Genomic DNA, 23,277 nt, shown 5'->3' with positions numbered 1-23,277 from the left:
ACCGGTCTCATCATCTATGCATCCTGCATCTACATCAGAATGGTCTACTCTAGCTCCATCTCTACCAGAACTGCCCTCCCAACATGCCCTCCATCCTCTCATGTATCACCTGCTGGCCTGATCCTTCCACGATACTCACTACATCACCATGTACCAGCCGTGGCACTATATTTACGTACACCCCCATATCAAAGTTCTCCTCCAATGTCTTGCGTGAGTACAAAGCCCATGCGTCGTTCCTTCTCATCTCGAACAACGTATGGACAACGATCGAGCTGTTTGGAATAACTCATGTTCGCACACCCTCCAGGACAACAGTACGAGATTGCTGGTTTACACACAAAAGACTCATAACATGTGATTTCAAGTCATCTAGGTCATTAGATACCTCAACTGAACTCTCTATATGCTGACAGTTCTGAATTGTTACGAGTCTCCCGTACAAAACTGCGGGACTCTCTCCTTAATAAATATGGAAAGTCATATCGTATCTACTAAACAAAGGTACATCTAATAAAATTACTACTTATATGTTTGCACGATACACATGCTAAATATTTAAGTAATTAACAATGCTAATTAAATCATCATTATTGCATAAAAATGAAATAGTAAATATTCAATATTGAATTAAAATATTATTTAAACTAAAAAAAGTTATATTGAGCAAATATTCAATCTCATTATAAATTTACACTGGACTATTAACCTATTCATAGTTTTCTTTGTGTTGAGTGAGCTGATGGTAGTAATGGAGTGTACGGTGAGTACAAGACACAAAAATATTTCTCTATTTTACTTCATAGCTGCTTCTTTTATTTAACTAAGGCTAAGAGTTCATGTGTGCATCACTATTTTAATGGATTGTATTAAAAACTAATTAAACCGACGCACACCACTATTAATTAAAAAATTCAATTTGACAATTTATCGATGCATTGTGATTTGAATCGAATTTTTTTATCCAACCCGAGTTTTTTTACTAATCAAATTCGCGCTAATTACTATTATACAATCTACTAATCTAAGCAAATAATTACTATTACACAACATCACGCTAATTACTATTATACAAATTCACGCTAATTACTATTACACTAACTAAGCAAATAATCAGACTCATATAATCAAACTAAGCAAATAATTGAACAAATGTAATTAAACAGATTAAACACTCCAATTACTATTATTGATGCAAGTACTAATTAAAAACATAATTTAAGTACTTATTGTATCTCGCACTGCTGCTCCTCCTCGCTTCGGGCTAATTTTCCTCTCCTTGCGCTGCTACTACTTCTCACCTCACCATGCTTCTCCTCTCCTCTCCACGCGATACGCTGCTGCTTCTCCTCTCTCCTCCTCCTTTGCTAGCGCTTTTGCTCTCCTCTCGCGCTGCGGCTCGTGCATGCACTGATGCTACTCCTCACGGATGTGCTCTCATTTTATAGCGAAAAGCAGAGAGACATGAAGTGACAGCGACATGACACGACGTGACCACACGTCGAAAGTAGAGACATGAGGTGACAGACGCACTTGTTCGGGCCGTATTCGACACCCGAGGTACCGAATACATCACTATTGCTCATATTCGGCAACTAAGGTGCCAAATATGATAATGTTGGCCATATTCAGCACCTTATGGTCCGGGCCCACTGTTTCATGCTTTTTCTGGAATGGAAGGTACCGAATATGAGTATTAGATTTATAAATACACCGATATATTATCTCGTTTAGCAAATACGATGACATATATTGTTTATTTTTCTATTTTTGCCATATATAGAGAGAGAGTGGGCTACCTCATCGTGCTACAAGTCTTTTGGCAGCATGAGGCCACAAGTTGAGACTTGGTAAAGTCGCGTGAAATGTCCGACGCTTTCATCACTTCTGGCAGCAAATTAATTTCGAGAGAGCTCTCGAATCTTTGTTCCCCGTTCTTCTTCTTAGGTACATATGGTTCCAAAATTTCCTTTTTGTTTGTGTATGGTTGTCACCTGTTTAATTTTCGGCAGAGGTATGTTCTACTTCCATCTACAATAATGGAACTGGTAGATCCGATTATCTGTGCTGTGCTTTGATCCCTCCAGATTCCAGCGGCGGAGACGAAGACGATGGAGGCGCATCCGGTCAGCGCTTCGCAGGGGCTTGTGCGCTCCCTTCCTGCCAAGATCGAGCGGTTGCTGTCGGAGCCCGAGCAGGAGCTGCGCGAGGGAGAGAAGCACAAGATCCTCCTCCTCAAGGACCACCTCCAACATCTGATCGACGGCTATCTGTTGGAGCCATCGGAGGTCGAGTTTCCTGCCTCGACGGCCAAGTGCTGGGCGGAGGAGGTACGCGAGCTGTCGTACGACATCGACGACTTCCTCGACGAGCTCGTCCACGCCAACGCCGCCCACAAGAAACTCCGCGGCAAGATCGCTAGGCTCCTCCAGGGCCGAAGCCGGAGCCGGTGGGTCGCCAACGAGGTCTCACGGTTCAGGGCTCGTTTGGAGGAGGCGATTCAGCGATACAATAGATATTTTCCTGACAGGTGCATGAAGCGCTCGCCAAGCAGCATCGATTCGGATGCATGCCGGCTTCCACCGCTGTATGGGGTGGAGGCTGCAGGCCTTGTTGGTATCGAAAGCTCATTGGGCAAGCTCGAGGAGTGGTTGACCGACCAAGGAGAGCGGCGGCTAAGGGTGGCGTCCATTGTTGGCTTTGCTGGAGTTGGGAAGACAACTCTCGCCAAACAACTGTATTGCAGGCTTGGATGGAGGTTCGATTGCCGGGCTTTTGTGCGGTCATCCCAAAAGCCTGACTTGAAGAAACTTCTTACCAGCATACTCTTGCAAGTTCGACAACACCGGCCACCCGATGCTCTAGAGTCGTGCAATCTCGCTAGCACGATCAAGGCACACCTGCGAAATAAGAAGTATGCTTCTTTTCTCTACTTTATATTAGCAAATTTCTTTTCTGCTTTTAATTTTCAGGGCCTTATTAATTTGCAAAATTCTGCCTTGACTCTCCTAACTCGTCGCTTTAGCTGGAAGACACTGAAATTTTTCATCCTTGCTTTTGGACACTATGAAAATGCGGATATTTACTTGGAGAACACTAGCACGATTATAATAATATTTTCTCTTTCTTCTTCCTGCCTCTCCTTTTCCCCAGATGAACTGCCTCTTCGTCCTCTCGCAATGGCAATGGCAATACCAGAGGGGGGGGGGGGGGAGGGGGAGAGAGAAGGTGGATTTGGCGACAGCGTGCTCCTGCGTGGGGGAGGAAGGGGAGGATGAAGAAGGATCTGACATGTGGGCCTAAGGGCAAAATAGATATTTCATCCTGTTCTCTCTCCTATTACCCGTGATGTACTCAAACAAATATCCACCTCTCTGTAGTGTCCAACAGCAAAGAAGAAAAATTTCAGTGTGCTACAGCTAAAACTACGAAGTGGGAATGCCCTACAACAAAATCTACCTATTATTTGTTATCAGCACCTAGAACATTACGGAGGAACTAACAATTTTCATCGGAGACAATTGCCTAATGCCATAAAAAAAAAAACTAGCTCTTCCTTGTGAGCTACTAAATTTTTTCAACTTCTACCATTGCCATCGTGCCAAAATTGTTTGCCTTTGTTGCCACTTTCGTCAAAATCCAGTTAAGTGAAGAGGCAAAAAAACCTTCTTGCCTTCCGGTCCCACCCGTCAGCTTCTTTCCCTTCACCTTTTGTTTCTCCCGCTCTTTCTGCACGAGCTTCACCCCTCGCCGCCGTTGACGTTGAGCCGGAAGTGCAGGTCCTTCACCACGCAAGCCATTGCGCAGTCAATGAAGCTCTTGAGGTATGGCTGCACGACCTGTCCTGTGTGGAAGGGGAGCGAGAAGTAATCCATGCACGGTGGCCTACGCCAAAGTTTGGCGGCAAGCGTCTTAGCCTCTAAAACTACGGCGAGCGTTAGTCATGCTCCGGCCAAAATAAGAGGCGCACGAGCTTCGCCTTGACTCAATCAACCTAACACCATATCAAGCCAGCAACAAGGCAGTACGAGGAGGCCTATCCACAACGGCCAACCATGGTTAACGTAGGTGGCATGGTGCAATGGCTACTCGGCGCGGGACTGGTCAAACTGGCTGCAGGTATAGGAAGAAAGGACAGGAAAACCGTGCTATCACTGGATGAAGGCAAGGGCTCATTCGATGCGGCGGCGGAGGCAGAGTAAGATGCGCATGGTGGTTGTTCAATGAAATTGCCCAGATGCAGCATTAGCAGTGTGTAGACGATGCAAGTGACGGGCGCCCCATGTGCGCACAACGTTGCGGCCAGCTGCGCTAGCGACGCTAGCCCAATGAGCCTTAGCCGCTCGATGAATGTGGCCCTGTCCAGGTCACTGGCTGGAACCGACATGGTTGCTGCATCAGCATGGGCTTCAGGTCATTAGAATAGTAACCTTCCAGTGGCGTAGAGGCATGAAGTCAATGGAAAACTCACCGAAGATGGCAAAACAACATCGACCATGTCGATGTGCTAACCAACGATGGTCTATGAGGGACGGTGAATATGGTGGTAGGATTATCGTCATAGCAAAGTGGCCAGAGTGATGGTGAAGGCTCGCTGGAGTTGGCAGCGGAGCAGGAGAAAGGTGGAAACGTGAAAATGGGCATTTTTCCCGGACTACTAGAAACTACAGGGACTATTAAGGATCGCAAGGAAGCTTTCGACAGGGTGGCTTGTGTAAAACAAGTTGTAGAGGAAGAAGAATTGATTCCTTGTGCTTTTGGTCAGGCGCATATATGGGCGCGTATACACGAAGACGATGCGTATCCACAACAGACTCGGATAGCTATCGTATCATGTTTGTTAGGCTGTTAGCTAGTTTAAACCAAACTTATCTCTAACACTCTCCCTCAATCACAACCCGATAGGTTGAGATTGTGTCGTAACAGCCTTAGCTGCTGAACTCCAATCGGCTTAGTGAGACTGTCAGCTAGTTGATCTTGTGACGAGATAAATCTAATCTCCAATGCCTTCTGAGCCACTCGTTCTCGAACAAAATGGAAATCCACCTCAATATGTTTGGTCCTGGCATGAAACACCGGGTTTGCTGACAATTAAGTGGCTCCAAGTTATCACACCACAAAATCGGCGCTCAGTTGAAAAACTCCAAGTTCTCCCAACAATTACTGGAGCCAGATTATTTCAGTCATCGCATTTGCCAATGCTTTGTACTCCACTTTAGTGCTTGACCTTGACACGGTCTGTTACTTCCTTGCACTCCAGGAGACAAGATTCGAACCAAGAAAGATAGCAAATCTGCTAGTGGAATGCCGATCATCAGTAGAACTTGCCCAATCAGCGTCTGAAAATGCGCTGATGAGAGTTGATGAGGACTTGCGGATGTGTAGCCCAACATCCGACGTGTCAAGTAGTGCAAGATCCTCTTCACAGCAGCCCACTGTTGATCTGTAGGTGTTTGCATGAATTGACAAACATCGTTGACAACAAATAAAATATCAAGTCGTGTCAACGTAAAATACTGCAAAGCTCGCATTGTACTCCTGTATTTGGTGGCGTTGGCAGCTGATAACTCCTTCCCTGTTGCTCTTGAAAACTTCTCACTTGTGGACATCGGAGATGTAACCGGCTTGCAATGTGTCATGCCTGCCAGAGCTAGCAATTCTGCCAAATATTTGGATTGGAGCAGCACTACACCATCGTTCTGCTTCCGAACTTCAACACCAAGGAAGTAATGAAGATCTCCAAGATCCTTTAATGCAAACTCCTCTTGTAGATGCTGCACAAGATCTGTTACCGCTTGACTGGAGGAGCTTGTCACTATGATGTTGTCAACATAGATGAGCATGTACGTGCACACCCCTCCTTGATTATAGAGCTATCCGCTTGGGAAGGAACAAAACCATGTTCTTGCAATTTGGAGTTCAACCGTGAATACCACGCCCTTGGTGACTGCTTGAGTCCATACATGGCTTTATCCAATTTACAAACATGATGCGGAAACTGTGGATCAACATACCCTAGGGGTTGTCGTATGAACACATCTTCTTCTAGAATGCCATGAAGAAATGCATTTTGTACATCCAGTTGTCGTAGACTCCACCCTTTTGATATTGCAATTAATAGTATAAGATGAATTGTTGTTGGCTTGACCACTGGACTAAATGTATCTTCGTAATCAATGCCATACCTTTGCTTAAAACCCTTTGCCACTAATCGAGCTTTATATCTTTCAATCTACCCGTTGGCTTTCCTCTTTAGCTTAAACACCCACTTGCAATCTATAAGATTGCATCCACGAGGAGGAGCTACCAAGTGCCAAGTCTTATTTTTCATCAGTGCCTGATATTCTTCATGCATCGCTTGTTTCCAGTTGCTATCCTCAAGAGCTTCAAGATAGCTAGCTGGTTCGATGACGGCCATAGAAATGTGACGACATCGATACGGGTCATACCTCCTCATGCCGTCGGTGTATTCCTTTGGCTTCCGGATATCATCCTAGAGTCTTGTGTGGCTGCTGAACAGGTGGATCAGACACATGTTGAGTGGCTTCTTAATAGGAAAATCTTGCAAATGCAGACCGATTGGGGCGGTGAATACTAGAAACTCAACTCTTTCTTTACCAAAATTGGTATAACTCATCATGTTTCCTATCCTCATGCACACCAACAAAATGGTTCGACCGAAAGAAAGCATCGCCACGTGGCGAATTTGGGTTATCTCTACTTGCCCAAGCCTCCATGTCGGTGAGATTTTGGGACGAGCCTTTCCAAACCGCCCGTTTCTTGATCAATAGGCTACCTAGCAAGACCATTCGGTTCTCCACACCCTTGGAACGTCTCCTTGGCACCAAACCAGACTATTCCTTCCTCAAAACTTTCTGTTGTGCATGCTGGCCATGTCTTCGACCTTACAATGACCGAAAGCTCCAATTTTGCTCCAAGCGATGCGTCTTCTTAGGTTATAGCAGTCTACACAATGGTTATAAGTGCCTCCGTATATCTTCCGGCCAAATATACATCTCATGTGATGTTGTTTTCGACGAGCAAGTCTTCCCCTATGCTGAAAGCCAACCATCTCGTGACACTCGTCCCCTCTATGATTAGCTTCATCCGTCACCCATACCGTCCCCTCATGATTTCTATGGTTCGGGTAGTGTGAATGATGGGGGTGATCGCATGTGTCGTGGCATACCTATACCGGATGTTGTTGTGCAGACTAATTTGGCGCTTGCTCTGCTGCTGGTTTCTAGTGATACACAGGGGCAAGAGCGTGCAGGAGCTGATGTACAAAAGTATGCAGACCATGCAGAGGTCGGGTTGTTTGATGAACAGGAACATTCAGACCACGCAGAGGCCAGTTCAGCATTTGGCTCTTCAGTTGGCAACTCACCGTCCATCATGACCATGCCGTCTAAGCCACATGTGCTCTGATACCATGCAAAACGAGTTGTAGAGGAAGAAGAATTGATTCCTCTTGCTTTTGGTCAGATGTATATATGTGCGCGTATACACGAAGATGATGCGTATCCACAATAGCTTCGGATAGCTATCGTATCACGGTTGGTTAGGCTGTTAGCTAGTTTAAACCAAACTTATCTTTAACAGCTTGGACTAGTGGGTTTCACCAGTTGTAGGATTAAGGATACCGACTAGAGAGGGGGGTAGGCGGTTTTAAAAACGAATTGCTAAGCGATTAAGAAAACTTGCAAAAACAAACTAAGGATAACTAGAGCAATAAGTAGAACAACTAAGAGCTATGTTGAGGTTTGCAAACCCAGGGTGACATGCAACAATTTATAATGCAGCAAGATAAATTACTTGATGTAAATTGCATATAAGTAAATAGCTCAACAATAAAGTAAACATCTCAAAGATGACACAAGAGACTTTTTCCTGTGGTATCGGTGATTTGCCGATCACCCCTAATCCACGTTGAGGTGAGTTCAAGTTTCAAACCGCTTCTCTATCAAGTATTCAATTCTCACACGAGAAAAGGCTCATACCGAGCAACTTAATCTTAAGCCCGAATTAAACAAGAACTACTTAAAACCTCGAAGCACTTTACCGCACCGACAAGGCGTGCTCAAACCTCTCACAATCACCACCACGGCTCCTTCACAATCTTCCTTGAAGGGCTCGACGGTGCCACAACCTCCAAGCTGTCTAGGAGGTGGCAACCTCCAAGAGTAATAAACCGATGATGCTTGTTTGAAGGATCACAAGTGTCTAATTGCTCAAGCTCTTCAAAATTATGCACTAGTTGCTCTCAACCTCTCAAAGATGCAATCACCAAGTCAATGGAGAGGGAGAGCAAGGGTAAGAGCTCAAGATGTTGTATTTATGTGCTAGAGTCAAGAGACATTCAATGAACCAGCCATGCCCTTATTTATACCTCTCTACACAAAAACTGACTATAACTACAGTTCTGACAGTTCTGCGCAAGTGGCGGTCAAACCGCAGCACCATTAGCGGTCAGACCGTCCCCATACAATGGCTACAGACAACGGTCCAATTTAATTCTGACACAGGCTGGTGGTTAGACCACCGCCCTTCTCGGTCAGACCGCCAACACAAAAACCTTCTGTACACGCATGGTCAGACCGGCAACAAACTGGCGGTCAAACCATCTCAATCTTGGCGGTCAGACCGGTCAACCCCGTCAGACCGGGGGACCCAAAACTCACTGTTTGATTTTCAGTCAGACCGCACACCCTTCGGTTAGATCGGGACTTGGTTCTACTCAGCATTTGAGGAGGTTTTATACAACGATCAGACCGGCCTCTCCGGCGGTCAGACCGCGACTGGGTTCAGCTAAGCATAGATGAGGCTTTATACAACGGTCAGACTGCCAATACACAAAAACACCCCAAAGATGAGTTTTTATGGGTTCTCTCAAACTAAATTTTTCATTCTATATGAAATACAAGTTTGAGCAATTATGGCACTATAGATATCTCAAGTAAACACACATTAATCTCTCTTTATAGTACGTCACTTATCTTATCAATCCGATCAATTTCTCTTCTCTAATCTTCGTTGACGGGTAAAAGAAAATACCCTATAATTATACATTTGCCTTGAGCTAGCCATTCTTCATGTTTTCCACTTATGCAACTTCTAGCTCCGCAACATCTTTATGACTAACATTTTCATAACTCATTTAAATATGTTAGTCCATAAAAGATATATTGTCATTAATTACCAAAACACGAATTATAGGTTTAGATGCTTCACCAGTGGTTGGCAACAATGGAGTACGCTGACGGAGAAGGAGAAGTGGTGAGGCACTTGTATAGTGGCCTATGGCTCTAGATGAGGGAACTCAGAGAGATTAGGTAGGTGAGAAAGAGTGTAGACATGCTCATCGAGCGGGCGCAATCGTGGCCTGAGCACCAGAGATAGAGAAGATGAGTGGTGGCGATGGAGTTGGGGAAAGAAGTAGATGAGGGTTCACTGGGGAAGATATGAGAGTAAGAGGCTAGGGTGAAGTGGTGCGGAGCTGAGATGGGGTGCTTGGATATTTATAGCTATGGGGCTCGACGTATAAAGCCGGTTATGGTGAAAGATAATTGCTATCAGCGAAAATCTGGCTGGTAGCCACCGCAGCTCACAAAGGAGCTCTACTGTGGCGAGTGTCACTTAGGTTGGATCAGGCGTAGTTCGACAGTGGCTTCAACACATCGGTGTGCTCCTCAGTGGATCTAGCATGCCAAACCAGGTAGTGGCTCTCTAGGTGCGAGGATAGGTGCAGACCTTTACCCAGGGTGGTGGGATAAGGGTGAAGGATCGAGGGAAGAGAGAAAGCATATAGATCGGGGAGTAGAGTGAGAAAGAGTCTGCAATCTGCTGGAGGAAGACAAGAGCCTAGTGGGTTCTGCTCATCGGTGCCATGACTCTGGTGAGGGCAGTGCGGGCTGAGCTGGGCTGAAACGGGTGGAGGGGAAATGGCAGGCCAGGCTAGGGTGCGTGATTCGTCTTGCGAATGATTAAAGAGGAGAAGATGGGTTTGTAGAAATGCGCTTGCACGGAAAGGTTGTTTGGACTCTTGGGCCAAGTTGGGTTATCCTAGTTCGGTCTGGACAGAGTAGAGCCGCAACAATTTGGCCCGTAGGGGCTTTCGGATTTAGAATGTGGTTTTGCATGATAGAGAAGTGGAACAAGTGTTCAAATTTGAATATCAACAAAATTCAATAAAAACCAAAGGAAATCCAAAGTGCAATATGATTCTCTTTGTGCATGTTTTCAAAATTTAAAATTTATCTTTCATTCTGATTTGGGTTACTTCTACCCATATTTGAATGCATTTATCACAAAATTTAAAAGGTTCAAATTTTTAGTGATTTTTATAGCATGTTAAAAAATACAAGGTATTACACGACATCCATGTGTGGTTCCACTTGTGTAAAAACTAGATTACATTGGCAGCCAATGTGGAAAACTCACCTCAAAACCTAGTTTAAGGGTTTATGTGTTCTGATGTTAAAAGTTAGAGGGCTAAGACCAGCCTAAGGGTTTGTGTAATCTGGTGTTAAATGTTAGGGGGTTAAGTAGACCCCTATGGGCCCTGTCCCGACCTCCATCACTGCGCCGCCACATGCGAGGGGGATTGGGATCGTCTGACGTTACATCATAGGGCAGTCCAATCAACCCCGGTCGTGCGATCTGGAAGCAACAGATCGGATTGGTTGCTACACTATTTCGCACTATAGTTGCGTCAGAGAACTGTAGCACAAGACATTAAGGATCCGTTTGGTTGCTCGTATGACTCTAGCCTAGCTCGTATTAGTGAGTGAGGCACATTTGAGCCAAATTATGTGTATGTAGTGTTATTTGTTTGGTTTGCTGTATATGCTCAATTTGGTGAGAAGAATTGTGGTTATTCGCATGAGTATATGTTGCATGAGATTGAAATAAAAAAGCAAGTGTTAAAATGATGTTTATTTTGCATAAATACACTCTATAATACTTAATCTATCATATTGAGTCTTAATCTAATTTAAAATATACTAATATGAGTTAATACTTACTAATTATACATTATTAACTAAGCCAGATTTGCATCCTGTGATCTTAGCTCTGGAGAAACTGCTTGTTTCTACTCAGTCAAGCTGAGAAACCTTTTTACACCCCGTAAGCTAGACCAAAAATACATGTATGCAACCAAACAACGACTTCCTGCATCCTACCGGCCAAACTTACCACATACAGTCAAACCAAACGGACCCTAAGGAATCGGTTCCGTCGAGTGGGTGCCCCCAACCCGCGCGAGCTCGGCGACGGCCATGGCGTCCACATACTGCGTGTCCTCGCCTTCCTCGTATAGGGAAATGTACGCATGCTCCGCATCCTGCCCCCCATCATCGGGGAGCACGTCGAGCCGCGCGTGGAGGGCTCGGGCGAGGTGGCTGCGGCGGTTCCGGGCGAGGAGGCCGTGGAGCTGCGCGACGAGGCTGGGCAGGCCGTGTGCGCCGGGAGGATGGGCGGCGACCCCATGTACGCCAAGCGTCGGTTCGCGGGCTCCGCCTCCGCCTCCAAGCTGTTCAACGATATGCCTCTGCGGCACCACGTGTCCTGGACCTCCGTCATCAGTGCCTGCCTCCCGGCCTAGGCCGCAGCCCTCTTCAGGCGGATGCTCCTCGCCTCCGGTCAGGTGGATGGGGTCGTGCTTTTCGTCGTCCTACGCGTGAGCGCCGTGCTCGCGGACGTCCGCCTCGGAGCCTCGCTGCATGGGTATGTCTTCGTCGCCAACTCGCTCGTCCACATGTTCGCCGTGCTGCTGCTGCTGTGCAAGAAGCTCGCCCACTCCCTGTGTTGCGGAAAGTTTGCTGTGCTCTGTCGTTTTGACCGGAGAAAAGAGGGAAGAAGTAGGGGTATTTTGGGCATTACGGAGATTAACAGTCAAACCAAACAGAACCAACTGCATTGGCATTGCTAGGGATTTTTTTTTTTGATCTGTGGCTTATCGTAGATTTAAGGAAAAAATGGCATTTCTGGGATTGGGGGATGTTTTTTATGGCACTGGTTGGATTTTCCCATAATTTTACAGTTTATCACTGACTTTCACAAATCAAAATAATACATTTTTTTGGCAGGTACTTCATTATAATAGATGATATATGGGCTTCATCAACGTGGGGCATTGTCCATCAAGCTTTACCCGATGATAATTGTTTCAGTAGAATACTGACAACGACAGAAGTGGACGTGGTAGCACATACATGTTGTGGTCATAACTCGAAGCATATTTTTAAGATGGAACCCCTCAGCAAGGAAAAGTCAAATGATTTATTTTTCAGTAGATTTGTTGGCAAACAATATGAATTTCCTTCTTTCAAAACTAAAATTTCATCTGAAATTATAAGCAAGTCTGGTGGTTTTCCGCTAGTGACTATTGCCACAGCCAGTCTTTTAGCAACACAGCCAGACACGATAGAGCAATGGAACTACATATGGAGTTCACTGAGCTCTAATTTGAAGACAAATGCAACTATAGAAGGGATGAAACAGGTACTCAGCCTTTGTTACAGCAATCTTCCTGATCATTTGAAAACATGCATGCTATATCTTAGTTTATATCAAGAGAACCACATAATTTGTAAAAATGATTTGGTAAAGCAGTGGATAACTGAAGGTTTTATCTGTGCGAAAGAAGGGAAAGACACGGAAGAAGTTGCAAGTACCTGTTTTGATGAGCTTGTTACTAGGGGAATGATCCAACCTGTAGATATCAACCATAATGGTGAGGTGCTATCCTGTACAGTGCATTACATGATACATCAACTTATTCAGTACAAGTCCATAGAAGAGAATTTCGTCACCGCAATTGATCATTCTGAGACCAATATAAGAGTTGCTGATAAGGTTCGTCGACTATCTCTCCATTTTGGTGATGCAGAAGATGTAAAACCACCAGAAAAATTAAGACTTTCACAAATTCGATCACTCTTCTTTTTTGGACCCTTCAAGTCTTTGCCATCTATAGTGGAGTTTCGACTCCTTCGAGTCCTGATCCTTCACCTTTGGGGTGATCAGGATTACATAAGGTTCGACCTTACAACAGTCAGCAAGTTGTTTCGACTGAGATATTTCGCTATAGCATGTAATGTCACTTTGAATCTGCAAAGCCAGCTACAAGGTCTACAATATTTGGAGACACTGAAGATAGATTCAAGACTAAGTGAAGTTCCACAGGACATTGTTCATTTGCCGAGCCTGTTGCACCTAAGTCTTCCAGGTGACACAATCCTGCCTAATGGAATTGGCCATATGGCATCTCTTCATACGTTAGGGTGCTTTGATCTCAGCAGCAACTCAGCAGGCAATGTGCTGAGCCTTAGGGAGCTGACCAATCTGCGGGACCTTCGTCTCACCTGTTCCAGAGTACTTTGTGAGAATCTTGAGGAAAACTTGGGATTTCTGGCCTCGGTTCTCTCGAAACTCAGCAATCTCAAGTCTCTAACTCTGTTACCTGCAGCATGCTCCTCTAATGCAAGTACTTCGGAGGCCAGTGATTCAAGAAATAATATTTCATTTGATGGCCTGAGCAGGGTGTCCTCTCCTCCAGCTACTCTTGAGAAGCTCGAGTTGTCCCCCCGGATTGTCATCTTTTCCAGACTTCCCAGGTGGATTGGAGAGCTTGGCAAGCTATCCATTCTAAAGATTGCTGCTAGGGAGGTATGGCAGAGTGACATTGATATTCTCAAAAATCTCAATTCTCTTGCCGCTCTCTCGCTGTATGTCCGGACCACCCCTGCAGAAAGGATCATCTTTGACAAAGAGGGATTCCTAGTTCTCAAGCACTTCAAGTTCATCTGTTCTGCACTTTCCTTAGCCTTTGAGAAAAGAGCGCTGCCCAATGTCCGAAGGCTCAAGCTAGGCTTCAATGCTAATAGGTTAGAGCAATACAGCCTGGCAGATGCTGGCTTCGAGAACTTGACAGGCCTTGCAGTTTTCTCTGCAAAAATTGGATGTGCTGGTGCTGCTGAGTCTTGCAGAGAGGCTGTAAATTCTGTACTGGATGATGCATTTAGCAAATGTGTAAGGCGTCCTGTCATCAATGTACAATGGGTGGATTGGATTTTTTATGGTGACACAGAAATGACGGTCCCTCAAAAGGAACAACCCCAGACTCTAGGAAAAGCAGATCTAGTCAAAAAGGTAGGCTCAGATGATGAAATTGGAGGAAAGAATTCAACGGAAGACACAAACAGACGAGATGATAGCAGGTACAGACTCTTCCTTCTAGCCGCCTCTTCATGTGCCCGTTTCCACGTCCTTTATTATGTCCGTATTAGATTAACCCATGTTCTAATCAGTGCTAAATGGTTTTTTGCCATTAGGATTACTCTGCCACTGGACTCCCCTTCGCATATGCAGCATCCAGGTAGTTTGTTTTCTTTCATTTTGCAGTTCATTTACCTTTTTCTGTTCCACAATTTCTTTACCCGCAATGTGTTCAACATGTTAGTCATTCTAAGGTTGTTAGGGTCAAAACGGATCCAATTAGAGTGGATAATGACATTCTCATGTCCTACCTGAGAATAGGCTGTACGTGGTATGCTTTTTATATAGGGTTAATTAGATTCATGCTATTATAAATCTCATGTCCTACTCTATATTTTTTAGTGAAGTTCAGAGCGGAAGAGAAGAGATACACACGGATGCAGATACAAATACATATCTTTTCGATGCTGGAAATGTTATTGAACAAGGCCAGAAACAAACCTAAATTAGTAAGATAAGGCGTGCATATATAGAGAATTATACACTGATAAAAAAAATGATATGGCATACGAAAACATGTTTCATGTTCACAAGTAAAAAGTGCATGAAAACCAGGTGCGTATAGGCTGTACGTGGTATGCTTTTTATATAGGGTTAATTAGATTCATGCTATTATAAATTCTCCGATTTTGAAATATACCACTGCATAGTTGGAAATTGGAGCCATGCCATTACAATTTCATACGAATTTGAACCATGCCATTATATACGCGTTCAGGTTGTTTGGGCCCACTTGTAGGCTACCGTATTTCTGTATGTGACCGATTTGCCCCTGTCTCCCTTACGCTCTCCCTCCTCCTTGGCTGGACCTTCTCCCTGGCTGCTTACCCATGCGCAGCAGCCCCGCGTAATGACTGCTACGGCCTTCTCTCCGCCACCGCCTTCCCCCAGCCTTTCTTCCTCTCTCCGCCGCCGCTCCACCGCGTCGTTGTGCCCCCATCTTCCCCCGCCGTTGCTCGGCGAGGACCGCGCCATCTCGGTGCGCTCCGTCACACCACCCGCTGCGATTTCCCTTACGCCGTTGGTCGCACCGTTGCACTCAGCTGAGAAGCCTGCCGCCGCCGATCTCCCACCGCCTGGCTATCTCCTCTCCCCAAACCTCCTCCGGTGAGCCGTCTCCCCAACCTTATCCTCTCTAGCTCCTCTCTCTCGCCTTCACGTCGTCGGTGAGCTCGGCCAGTATCCCTCCTCCCTAGACAAACCTTCTCCCCATCCGCTCTCCCTCACAAGTTGCCACTGCTCACCCATGCGCAGCCGCCCGCGCAACTGCTCCAGCCTTCTCTTTGATGCTGCCTTTCCCCTGGTGTTTCTTTCTCTCGTCGCCACTGCTCCACCGCTCCGTCGTGCCCCCCATCTTCCCCAACCGCTGCTCGGCCAGGACCATGCCGTCTCGGTGCGCTCCGCCACGTCGCCCGCTGAACCGACCAGCCTTATTTTCCTGGGCACAGACCGCCATGGCAAATTGGTCCCATACGAAAATACAGTAGCCTGCAAGCAGGCCCAAATGACCCGGACGTGTACATAATGGTATGGTTCAAATTCGTACAAAATTGTAATGGCATGGCTCTAATTGCTGACTATGCAGTGGCATATTTCAATAACAGAGAATTTATAATGGCATGAATCTAATTAACCCTTTTATATACTTGTCAATTTGTTGTGTAAACGTGATAGATATGCTAACGTGATATTTCAATTAGGATCACGGTGACCAATAAATGTACAACCTCAATCAATGTTTATTCCGAGTGTACTTTGTACGGCCGAGTAATGGGCCCTGGGCCGGGATGAATGGATATATGTATTGCAAACATTGGATAACCCAACCTGGTCACAAAAACCACATAATCCACACTAGTTTATTTTTAGGCGTGTTTAGACTTATCTTTCTGTGATCCTAGTGAACTGAATTGTTTCCTAAATAAATATGCAAGAGGTGGGAAATTTCAGCGCGAACCAAATAGACCCACAATCTATTCCTTACAGCCATCTGTCAACTCTCCCTCCAGCCATCGCAAACTCCGCTAGCGTCCACCATGGTCGAGTTGATTGTTGTTCTTTTCTCTTTTAAGCAGAATCGTCAACTGCCTTTTAATTTGTTTCTTTCAGCATTCATTAATTTCCATGCTTCTTCATTTGAGGAAAATTGAGCAACGAGAAGAAGAAATGGGGAATAGAGAGGACTAAGTGACGATGACGGGCTAGGGAAAGAGAGATCAAATTGGACGGGTGGTTGGTCTCGTAGATGTGATCAGGTGAGGAGGTGGGGATCAAGGGCAGGGTTTTTTGTAAGATTACGCAGAGATGGAATCAAAGGCCAGATGTTTTGCTTTTTAGTGAGAGGTATGGTGGCGCAGCTGGCTGGGCTGTTAGTATTTAATCCCGCCAACCGGGTTCCAACCTGGTTTTCACATGCCTTCTTAAGGCTGGGGTTTCTACCCTCAAATCTTTTTATGAGAATTTCTAGGGTTTTCTTTTCTAGCCACCATGCACGGGAGAGTCATCAGTTTTATTTTTAAATAGATGGATTAATTGCCTTGACTGATTTGTTTTAATTATTTCTACACTTAACCCCATCTATGATCCCTCAGTTCCCTCCTAAAATACTAACTAGTAACATGGATCTACATGCGGACCGACTAGTATAGAAAGATGATCAGTTATATCGAGGAGTAGGACTAGGGAGGAGCCTTTTCTTGGACTACATTTCTCCGGTGGGCAGCCAACAACCACGCTCCAGAAGGAGGTTGCCCGACCATTGCCGACGGTGATCCATTAAGTATTTCAGTAACCAAAATTTGAACATTCTGAGAATGGTTCTCTGGCCCAGCAACAGGAGTGAGGGCAAATGCAAAGAGCATACCTTGCATTATGGGTAAACCTTTGAATTAATAGGTAGGCAGCGCGAACAAATATTATGCGTGGATTCAGGGGAAAATGCAAGGACGTACCCTGCATTAAACGAATTAATTATTCCAATTTACCATCAATCTTCCGTGACTTCTCTATTAATCTTGTACGTTCTGTAGATTTCGTCTTGTATTTATTGTGTATTACTTTATTGGAATAATACTTAGATTTAGTAGGACTCTTTCATACTGTGGGCCGACAAAAACTAATTGTTGCAGGGCTGAACAAAGCAGGGAGCAAGACAGCAATAGTGATGAAGAATGAAATGGTGAGCATTTCGAACTCCCTTCTAATAAAGCTCGAGACTCTGATGGGGGAGCGGAACGCGGAGCTCACAGGCATGGGTCAGCAAGGGTTCATCCTAAAAGATGAGCTTCAGTCCATTAATGATCTTCTTAAGCATCTGTCAGACATGGCTGACCTTAACATACAAATGAAGGAGTGCAGGAATCTAATGAGGGAACTGGCGTACGACATTGAGGACTTTATTGATTATCTCATGGTCCACGGTGTAAACGAAAAGGGTACTCCTGACAAATTGGTTATGCTGCAAGACTTTATTGACCAAATTCAAAAGCTCAAAGCGCAACTGGAGGAGGCAGACCTAGGAAGCATGGTGCGTAAGACTGGAATGCGCACCTCCGGACCAAGCTATATGGCAAGCAAGCAATGGTTGCCCAAAATCTATAATGATGGCACTTGCCTTGTGGGAATGGATGGTCCGCGAGACGAACTAGTAAGGCAGCTGATTGGTGGCGATCAAGATCAGCTGCAAGGGCTCTGCATATTGGGAGCTGCAGGAATAGGCAAGACCACTCTTGCTACACAGGTGTGCAATGACATCAAAAGGCGATTCGATTGCTGTGCGTTTGTATCTGCATCGAAGGTCGACATCTCCGATAAGGTCCGCATGGCAAGGCTTTTCAGAAGTTTACTATCACAGCTGCCGGGAACTATTAATATCAAATATACCAGCATGGGTTCTCTAATCTATGGAATTAAGAGAAATCTGCAAGACAAAAGGTACTTATAGTTGTTGCTTGTTTTTCTTGAAGTGAATTATAGTTCATTGAAAAGAAGATTTCGTGTTAATTCCGAGTCCTGCATGCCTCCTTCCACAAATAAATAACACTAATGTTTACCCCAATCGCCATCGTCTTACTAAACTAAAAATGTTGCCTTACTTGCAAAGAACTACAGTTACTATATATACAGACAACATTGCAATTCCAATATACAAAGACTATACTTAATTTGCATTTTGACATTGCAAGCAGAAAAGTTTTGACTAATCTACGCATGCATAAAACCAGATCTATATATTATCATCCAGATCCATTACCATGCATAACAGAAGAATACATCTACTGGCCTAAAATCGGCTTGAACGATCCAAAAAATAAGCCGAAGACGGCCACTTGTAGTAATCATAAAATAAATATTTCTAGCGACGTTTTCCTCCTCCGATGGTGGCTCTTCCTCTCCGTCCGCCTCGGACGGCTCCTCCTCACTGGCTGCCTCATCGTCCAGGCTAGCTTGCGCTGCGGCGTATGCATCCATGACTGGATCGTACGGTCATATTTTCGAGCTCCTTCCAATTTATGCCCAACGGCGACTGCTACGGGTTTGGGGGGGGGGGGACTACTGCGGGGAAGATGGTTGCTGCGGCTATGGGGAAAATGGCGACAACTGCTGTGGATAAGATGGCGACGAGTGTGGGGAAGAAGGCGGTAGCGGGAAAGATGACGGTGGCTGCAGAGGAATGGCCATGATCGGATCTAGAGGCGAGGGTGCTGATGCACGTGGAGATCTAGATGCGAAGGGAGTGTTGTTGAAAGAAAATATGTCTCCCACGAACAAGGTATGGCGAGAGCCAACTCACGTAAGAGGTTCAAGTTTGGATGAGAAGTAGAGGGGAAAGGAATACCAAGATGTGTTTCAATGAACTGAACTCTCCTTTCCACAATGTGCCTATGATCTGTATTTATAGTGTCTTATAAAGGGCAAGTATTCATGCTACCCGTAACAAGGGGTAGAGATACAAGTTCTTACCAGACAACCAGAACCAAGAGCTAGCTAGGTAATACACGGCTCGAGCCCAAGTAAATTTGAATTTACCCTGATGATATCATCTGACCGTGGCACTACAGTGATAACAAGTGGCCCCAGTGGAGTGGCCGCAGCTGATCATCTGTTGCGGTGCCGCTCTACCCAGAGTGTTATGTCGGTCGTCGAATAGACCGGTATTAAATACAGGTCATCTCATGGCAGACAGAGAGCAACCGGCGGGTCCCCTTCTGATTGATCTTTCTGAAGGACCGATGGCTCCCCCAAAGGCTCGGCCTTCGGAGGTCCACGGGTCTCCGGAGCTGAGGCTCCGAGGCGACTACAGAGCTTATCGCCTCCGGAGGGGTCCTAAGCCTAGGGGCTCACGGACATAGGCCGGCGAGGCTAGGAGCGTCGAGGGTCCTTGATGGCGACCCCCAACAGGGAGATTGTGGCTTTTTGGGAGATATAGGCGCGAGGGTGCTGATGCGCAAGGAGATCTAGATGCGAGGGGGAGATGACGGTTTTTTGGGGAGATCAAGGGGCTAGGGTGCTGATGGGCGTGAACATTATCTCAGTTCACTGTTGTGGGTAGAGAGGAAGATGAAGGGAGAGGCCACATGTATGAAAATATCTAGAACTATCCGAACAGCTCAAGAGCTGAGCCGCCTAAGATAGTAGCTCAGGTGCCCTATGACAAGAGCCGTTACAGATGCTGGACTATTAGCAATGGCTCGTCACCTCAAGCCGCCATAGATACTAGCTCAAAGATGGTTCATTCTTATGATCCGTCTTGGAAAAGTTTATCTGAAAAGGCTTTTTAGCATCCGTCAGATATGGTCGTTTTTCTACTAGTGAATAGTCATATTTCTTTTTTTGAGTTTACAACCACCAATGGTTATATTAACTTTCTGGTCAAGTATTGCATAACTCAACAGTGTGGTACCTCAAATCTCCTGCTCCATCAACTATGGATCGAGTGCGTTATATGTGTGTACTTTCCATTATGAATTTCTCGTGTTTGACTCTTTGACTGGTGGGTTTTGAATTCAAAGATGACTGACTATACATGTCAATTGTGTTGCTTTGAAAAGAAAATTGTAAATTTTGATTCTTGGTTATAGAAAGTTTTGTTTGACCCACGTATGGTAGCATTTGACTTGATGATCATTTCAACCCGCAAGCTACCACTAATTGCCTTTACTAATTTGGTTGTTAGGTTTCTCATCGTTATCGATGGTGTATGGTCTGCTCAGATATTGGAGCACATCAAAGTTGCTCTGCCTGAGAATAAACGTGGAAGCAGGATAATCACCACTACACACAGCAGCGATGTAGCAAAATTATGTGGCGAGTATTTCTACAGTTTTATCTACCAAATGAAGCCTCTCACTTTTGAGGAATCTCGTAGATTATTTCATGGTATAATATTTGGGTCTGGAGGAAGTAGTTGTCCTGTTGCACGGGGAAAAGTTGCTGAGGAAATAGTGAAAGCATGTGGTGGCATACCGTTGGCAATAAGGGTAATTGCCGGTGCACTGGCCAGTAAACTACCAGAAATAGAACAGTGGGTCACGTATGTGGAAATCGTGAAACAAGCAGGGACGGATCATCTCAATGTAGAATGGATGAGAAAAATATTTGACATAAGTTATTCAGATATTTCTTGTGATATGAAGACTTGCCTTTTGTATTTGGGTGCTTTGCCTGAGAACCATGTGATCAGGAAGGATCGCCTTATAAGGAAGTGGGCAGCTGAAGGATTTCTCCCAAAAATAAGTGAGGAAACTTGGTGGGAAACAGGGGAGAGATACTTTCTAGAGCTTGTTGCCAGGAAACTGATTGAACCAGTTTATGATGAGGAAGATCTTCTGCCAATAGGTTGTAAAGTCAGTGGTTCGATTCATGATTTTATCACATCCCTATCCAGTGAAGAGAACTTTGCCAAGTCAGATGTTACAGATCCGACATGTCTGCAGCATGGTGTGTTCCGGCGACTCTATGTCGATCTTGGCTTTGGCAACCAAGAGAAACCAGTGGCTCTGTTTCAGGGAGCAATAAGTTCTAAAGTCCGATCACTCACATTTGTTGGGGATTTTGGAGGGATGCCTGATCTTTCGGCCTTCAAACATGTGCGGGTGCTGGATCTCGAAGATACCAAGGGCTTGGAAAACAAACAACTAGAAAGCATTGGACGTTTGTCTCTGCTGAGGTACTTGGGACTGGTCGGGACAGGTGTCACCGAGCTGCCTCAACAAATTGCGGCACTTGAGCAATTGACTACCTTAGATTTAAGGCGAACTAGAGTGAGAAAATTACCAGCATTTGGAGACATGAAGCTGGTATCTCTGCTTGCCGATGAATTGATAACTACCTTAGGAATGGGGGAAATGCAAAAATTGGAGGAATTATCAAAAGTCCTTCTGGGTGATGATGGTTCATTTGCTAAAGATGTGGTAGGGCTTGTTAATAAGTTGAGGCAGCTGAGGATGCTTGGGGTTAGATTTGGTCATCTGTATGCTGGGAATGATACCGATCGACCGGGAGTGAAGTATTTCCTCGAGGAGGTGGGAAAATCAAACCTGCAGTCCCTTTTTCTTGATAAGTACCCGCATAGTTTGCTTCACTTACTGTTTGATTGCTGGGCCCAGAAAAGGCCACATTACCTGCGAAAATTTGAGCTGAGAATACCCGGCTGCCTCCCACTAGTTCCACAGGAGATAGCCTCTCTGATAGCCCTCACACACTTGCATGTCAATGTTGAAGTAGTAGAAGCAGAAGGTGTCCGTGCCCTCGGGAAATTGCCTAACTTAGTACTCTTAAAACTATGTTCAGATAGCGGTCCAAGGTTGACCGTGAGTAGCATGGATGGCTTTCAGTTTCAGTGCCTCAAGGTGTTCTCGTACATCAGTCATAGGGGTGGGATGGGGCTGCAGTTTGAAGCAGGAGCCATGCCGCAGCTCCAAAGGCTTTGGCTAGATTTCAATGTCCAGGAAACACTGTCCAAATATGGCGATTTCGATTTTCGTATCCAGCACCTCTCTTGTCTCCAACAGGTCCATGCCACTATCGACTATGGGGGTACTTCAACAGCTTTGGAGGTGGAGGCCGCTGAGGCCTACATTAGAGACCAAGTATCTCAGAACCCCAACAATCCCGTTTTGGAATTGAACACAAGACATCATGGCCATTTGACACCGCATCAAGGGCAGCGCTCTACTGCGAAGGCAGTGGAAGAGTCGGTGATCGCGATCCACAGTCTGGATGAGTGGAGCATCCAGTTGGACGAGGCCAATAGCGCCGACCCCAAGAAGCTGGTGGTGATTCACTTCACCGCATCGTGGTGTGAACCGTCCCGCAGGATGGCTCCAGTTTTTGCTGATCTGGCTAACCAGTTCCCAAATGTCGTTTTCCTCAAGGTTGCTGTTGATGATGATGACGACGAAATGAGCAATATTGCTGAGCTATTAGGTGCTGAGAAGTTGCCAACCTTCGTTTTCATGAAGGGGGGTGACATTAAGGACAGTGTTGTTGGCGCAACGGAGGAAGAGCTGTTGGAGAAGTTTACGCAGCATAAGTTGTTGATGACATCAACGGAGAAGTTTACGCAGCATAAGTTGTTGATGACATCAACAGATAGTAAGATGATACAAAATCCTGCTAAGGATTTATTGATAGACACATATGGGCAATTATCATTTTTGGAGTAACCCTACCGCAGAAGGAACTCACTAAATCAGGTGTACCATATTCTTTCCAATAGCTTTAAGCTATACAGTGACTTTTTAAGTTTTACAAAATATATATTATGGTTTATGTTTAGATTCAGAATTTAGATTCATCGAGAACCTTCATGTATATGTTCGAAATCAAGTGGCATATATAAATATACAGTTACTACATACATCAACTGTATAAATAGATGATTTTGAACTGTCAATGAGATAAGATATCGGAATGTGGTTCCACTTATGACTGTAGAGGAGGTTTCATTGAAATCGATGTCAGGTCTCTATGTGAATCCTTGTGCTACTAGTTTTG

The 23,277-nt window shown here is 45.2% G+C and overlaps 1 protein-coding gene across 3 annotated transcripts; it reads left to right on the top strand.

Annotated features, from left to right (window-relative positions):
* The first annotated feature begins 1,798 nt into the window (after nucleotides 1–1,798).
* Nucleotides 1,799–23,069, top strand: LOC133887926 (disease resistance protein RGA5-like). 3 transcript variants are annotated; one of them, XM_062327944.1, is made up of 6 exons: nucleotides 1,799–1,947; nucleotides 2,088–2,914; nucleotides 12,090–14,222; nucleotides 14,337–14,380; nucleotides 17,424–18,213; nucleotides 20,456–23,067. In XM_062327944.1, the coding sequence occupies exons 2-6, from the start codon at nucleotides 2,112–2,114 to the stop codon at nucleotides 22,944–22,946; spliced, it is 6,261 nt and encodes a 2,086-aa protein (XP_062183928.1). In that variant the 5' UTR covers nucleotides 1,799–1,947; nucleotides 2,088–2,111; the 3' UTR covers nucleotides 22,947–23,067. The 3 variants fall into 3 exon arrangements, with proteins under 3 accessions (XP_062183928.1, XP_062183927.1, XP_062183929.1); XM_062327943.1 differs by having other exon boundaries at nucleotides 17,409–18,213; nucleotides 20,456–23,066; XM_062327945.1 differs by lacking the exons at nucleotides 1,799–1,947; nucleotides 2,088–2,914 and adding an exon at nucleotides 11,060–11,727 and having other exon boundaries at nucleotides 17,409–18,213; nucleotides 20,456–23,069.
* Nucleotides 23,070–23,277: the final 208 nt, after the last annotated feature.

This window comes from Phragmites australis, chromosome 13, assembly GCF_958298935.1.
Source record: "Phragmites australis chromosome 13, lpPhrAust1.1, whole genome shotgun sequence".
NCBI classification, from domain to species: Eukaryota; Viridiplantae; Streptophyta; class Magnoliopsida; order Poales; family Poaceae; genus Phragmites; species Phragmites australis.
The sequence above is the reverse complement of the archived record's forward strand: the minus strand, read 5'-3'. Positions and strand labels throughout refer to the sequence as shown.

What these genes read in the sequence shown, in the direction of transcription:
- LOC133887926 (XM_062327943.1), top strand. Translation starts at nt 2,112, where the DNA reads ATGGAGGCGCATCCGGTCAGCGCTTCGCAGGGGCTTGTGCGCTCCCTT. An exon ending in GCACACCTGCGAAATAAGAA is followed by an intron (nt 2,915 to 12,089) that starts GTATGCTTCTTT and finishes TTTTTTTGGCAG; the next exon opens with GTACTTCATTATAATAGATG. An exon ending in TTCGCATATGCAGCATCCAG is followed by an intron (nt 14,381 to 17,408) that starts GTAGTTTGTTTT and finishes TAATTGTTGCAG; the next exon opens with GGCTGAACAAAGCAGGGAGC.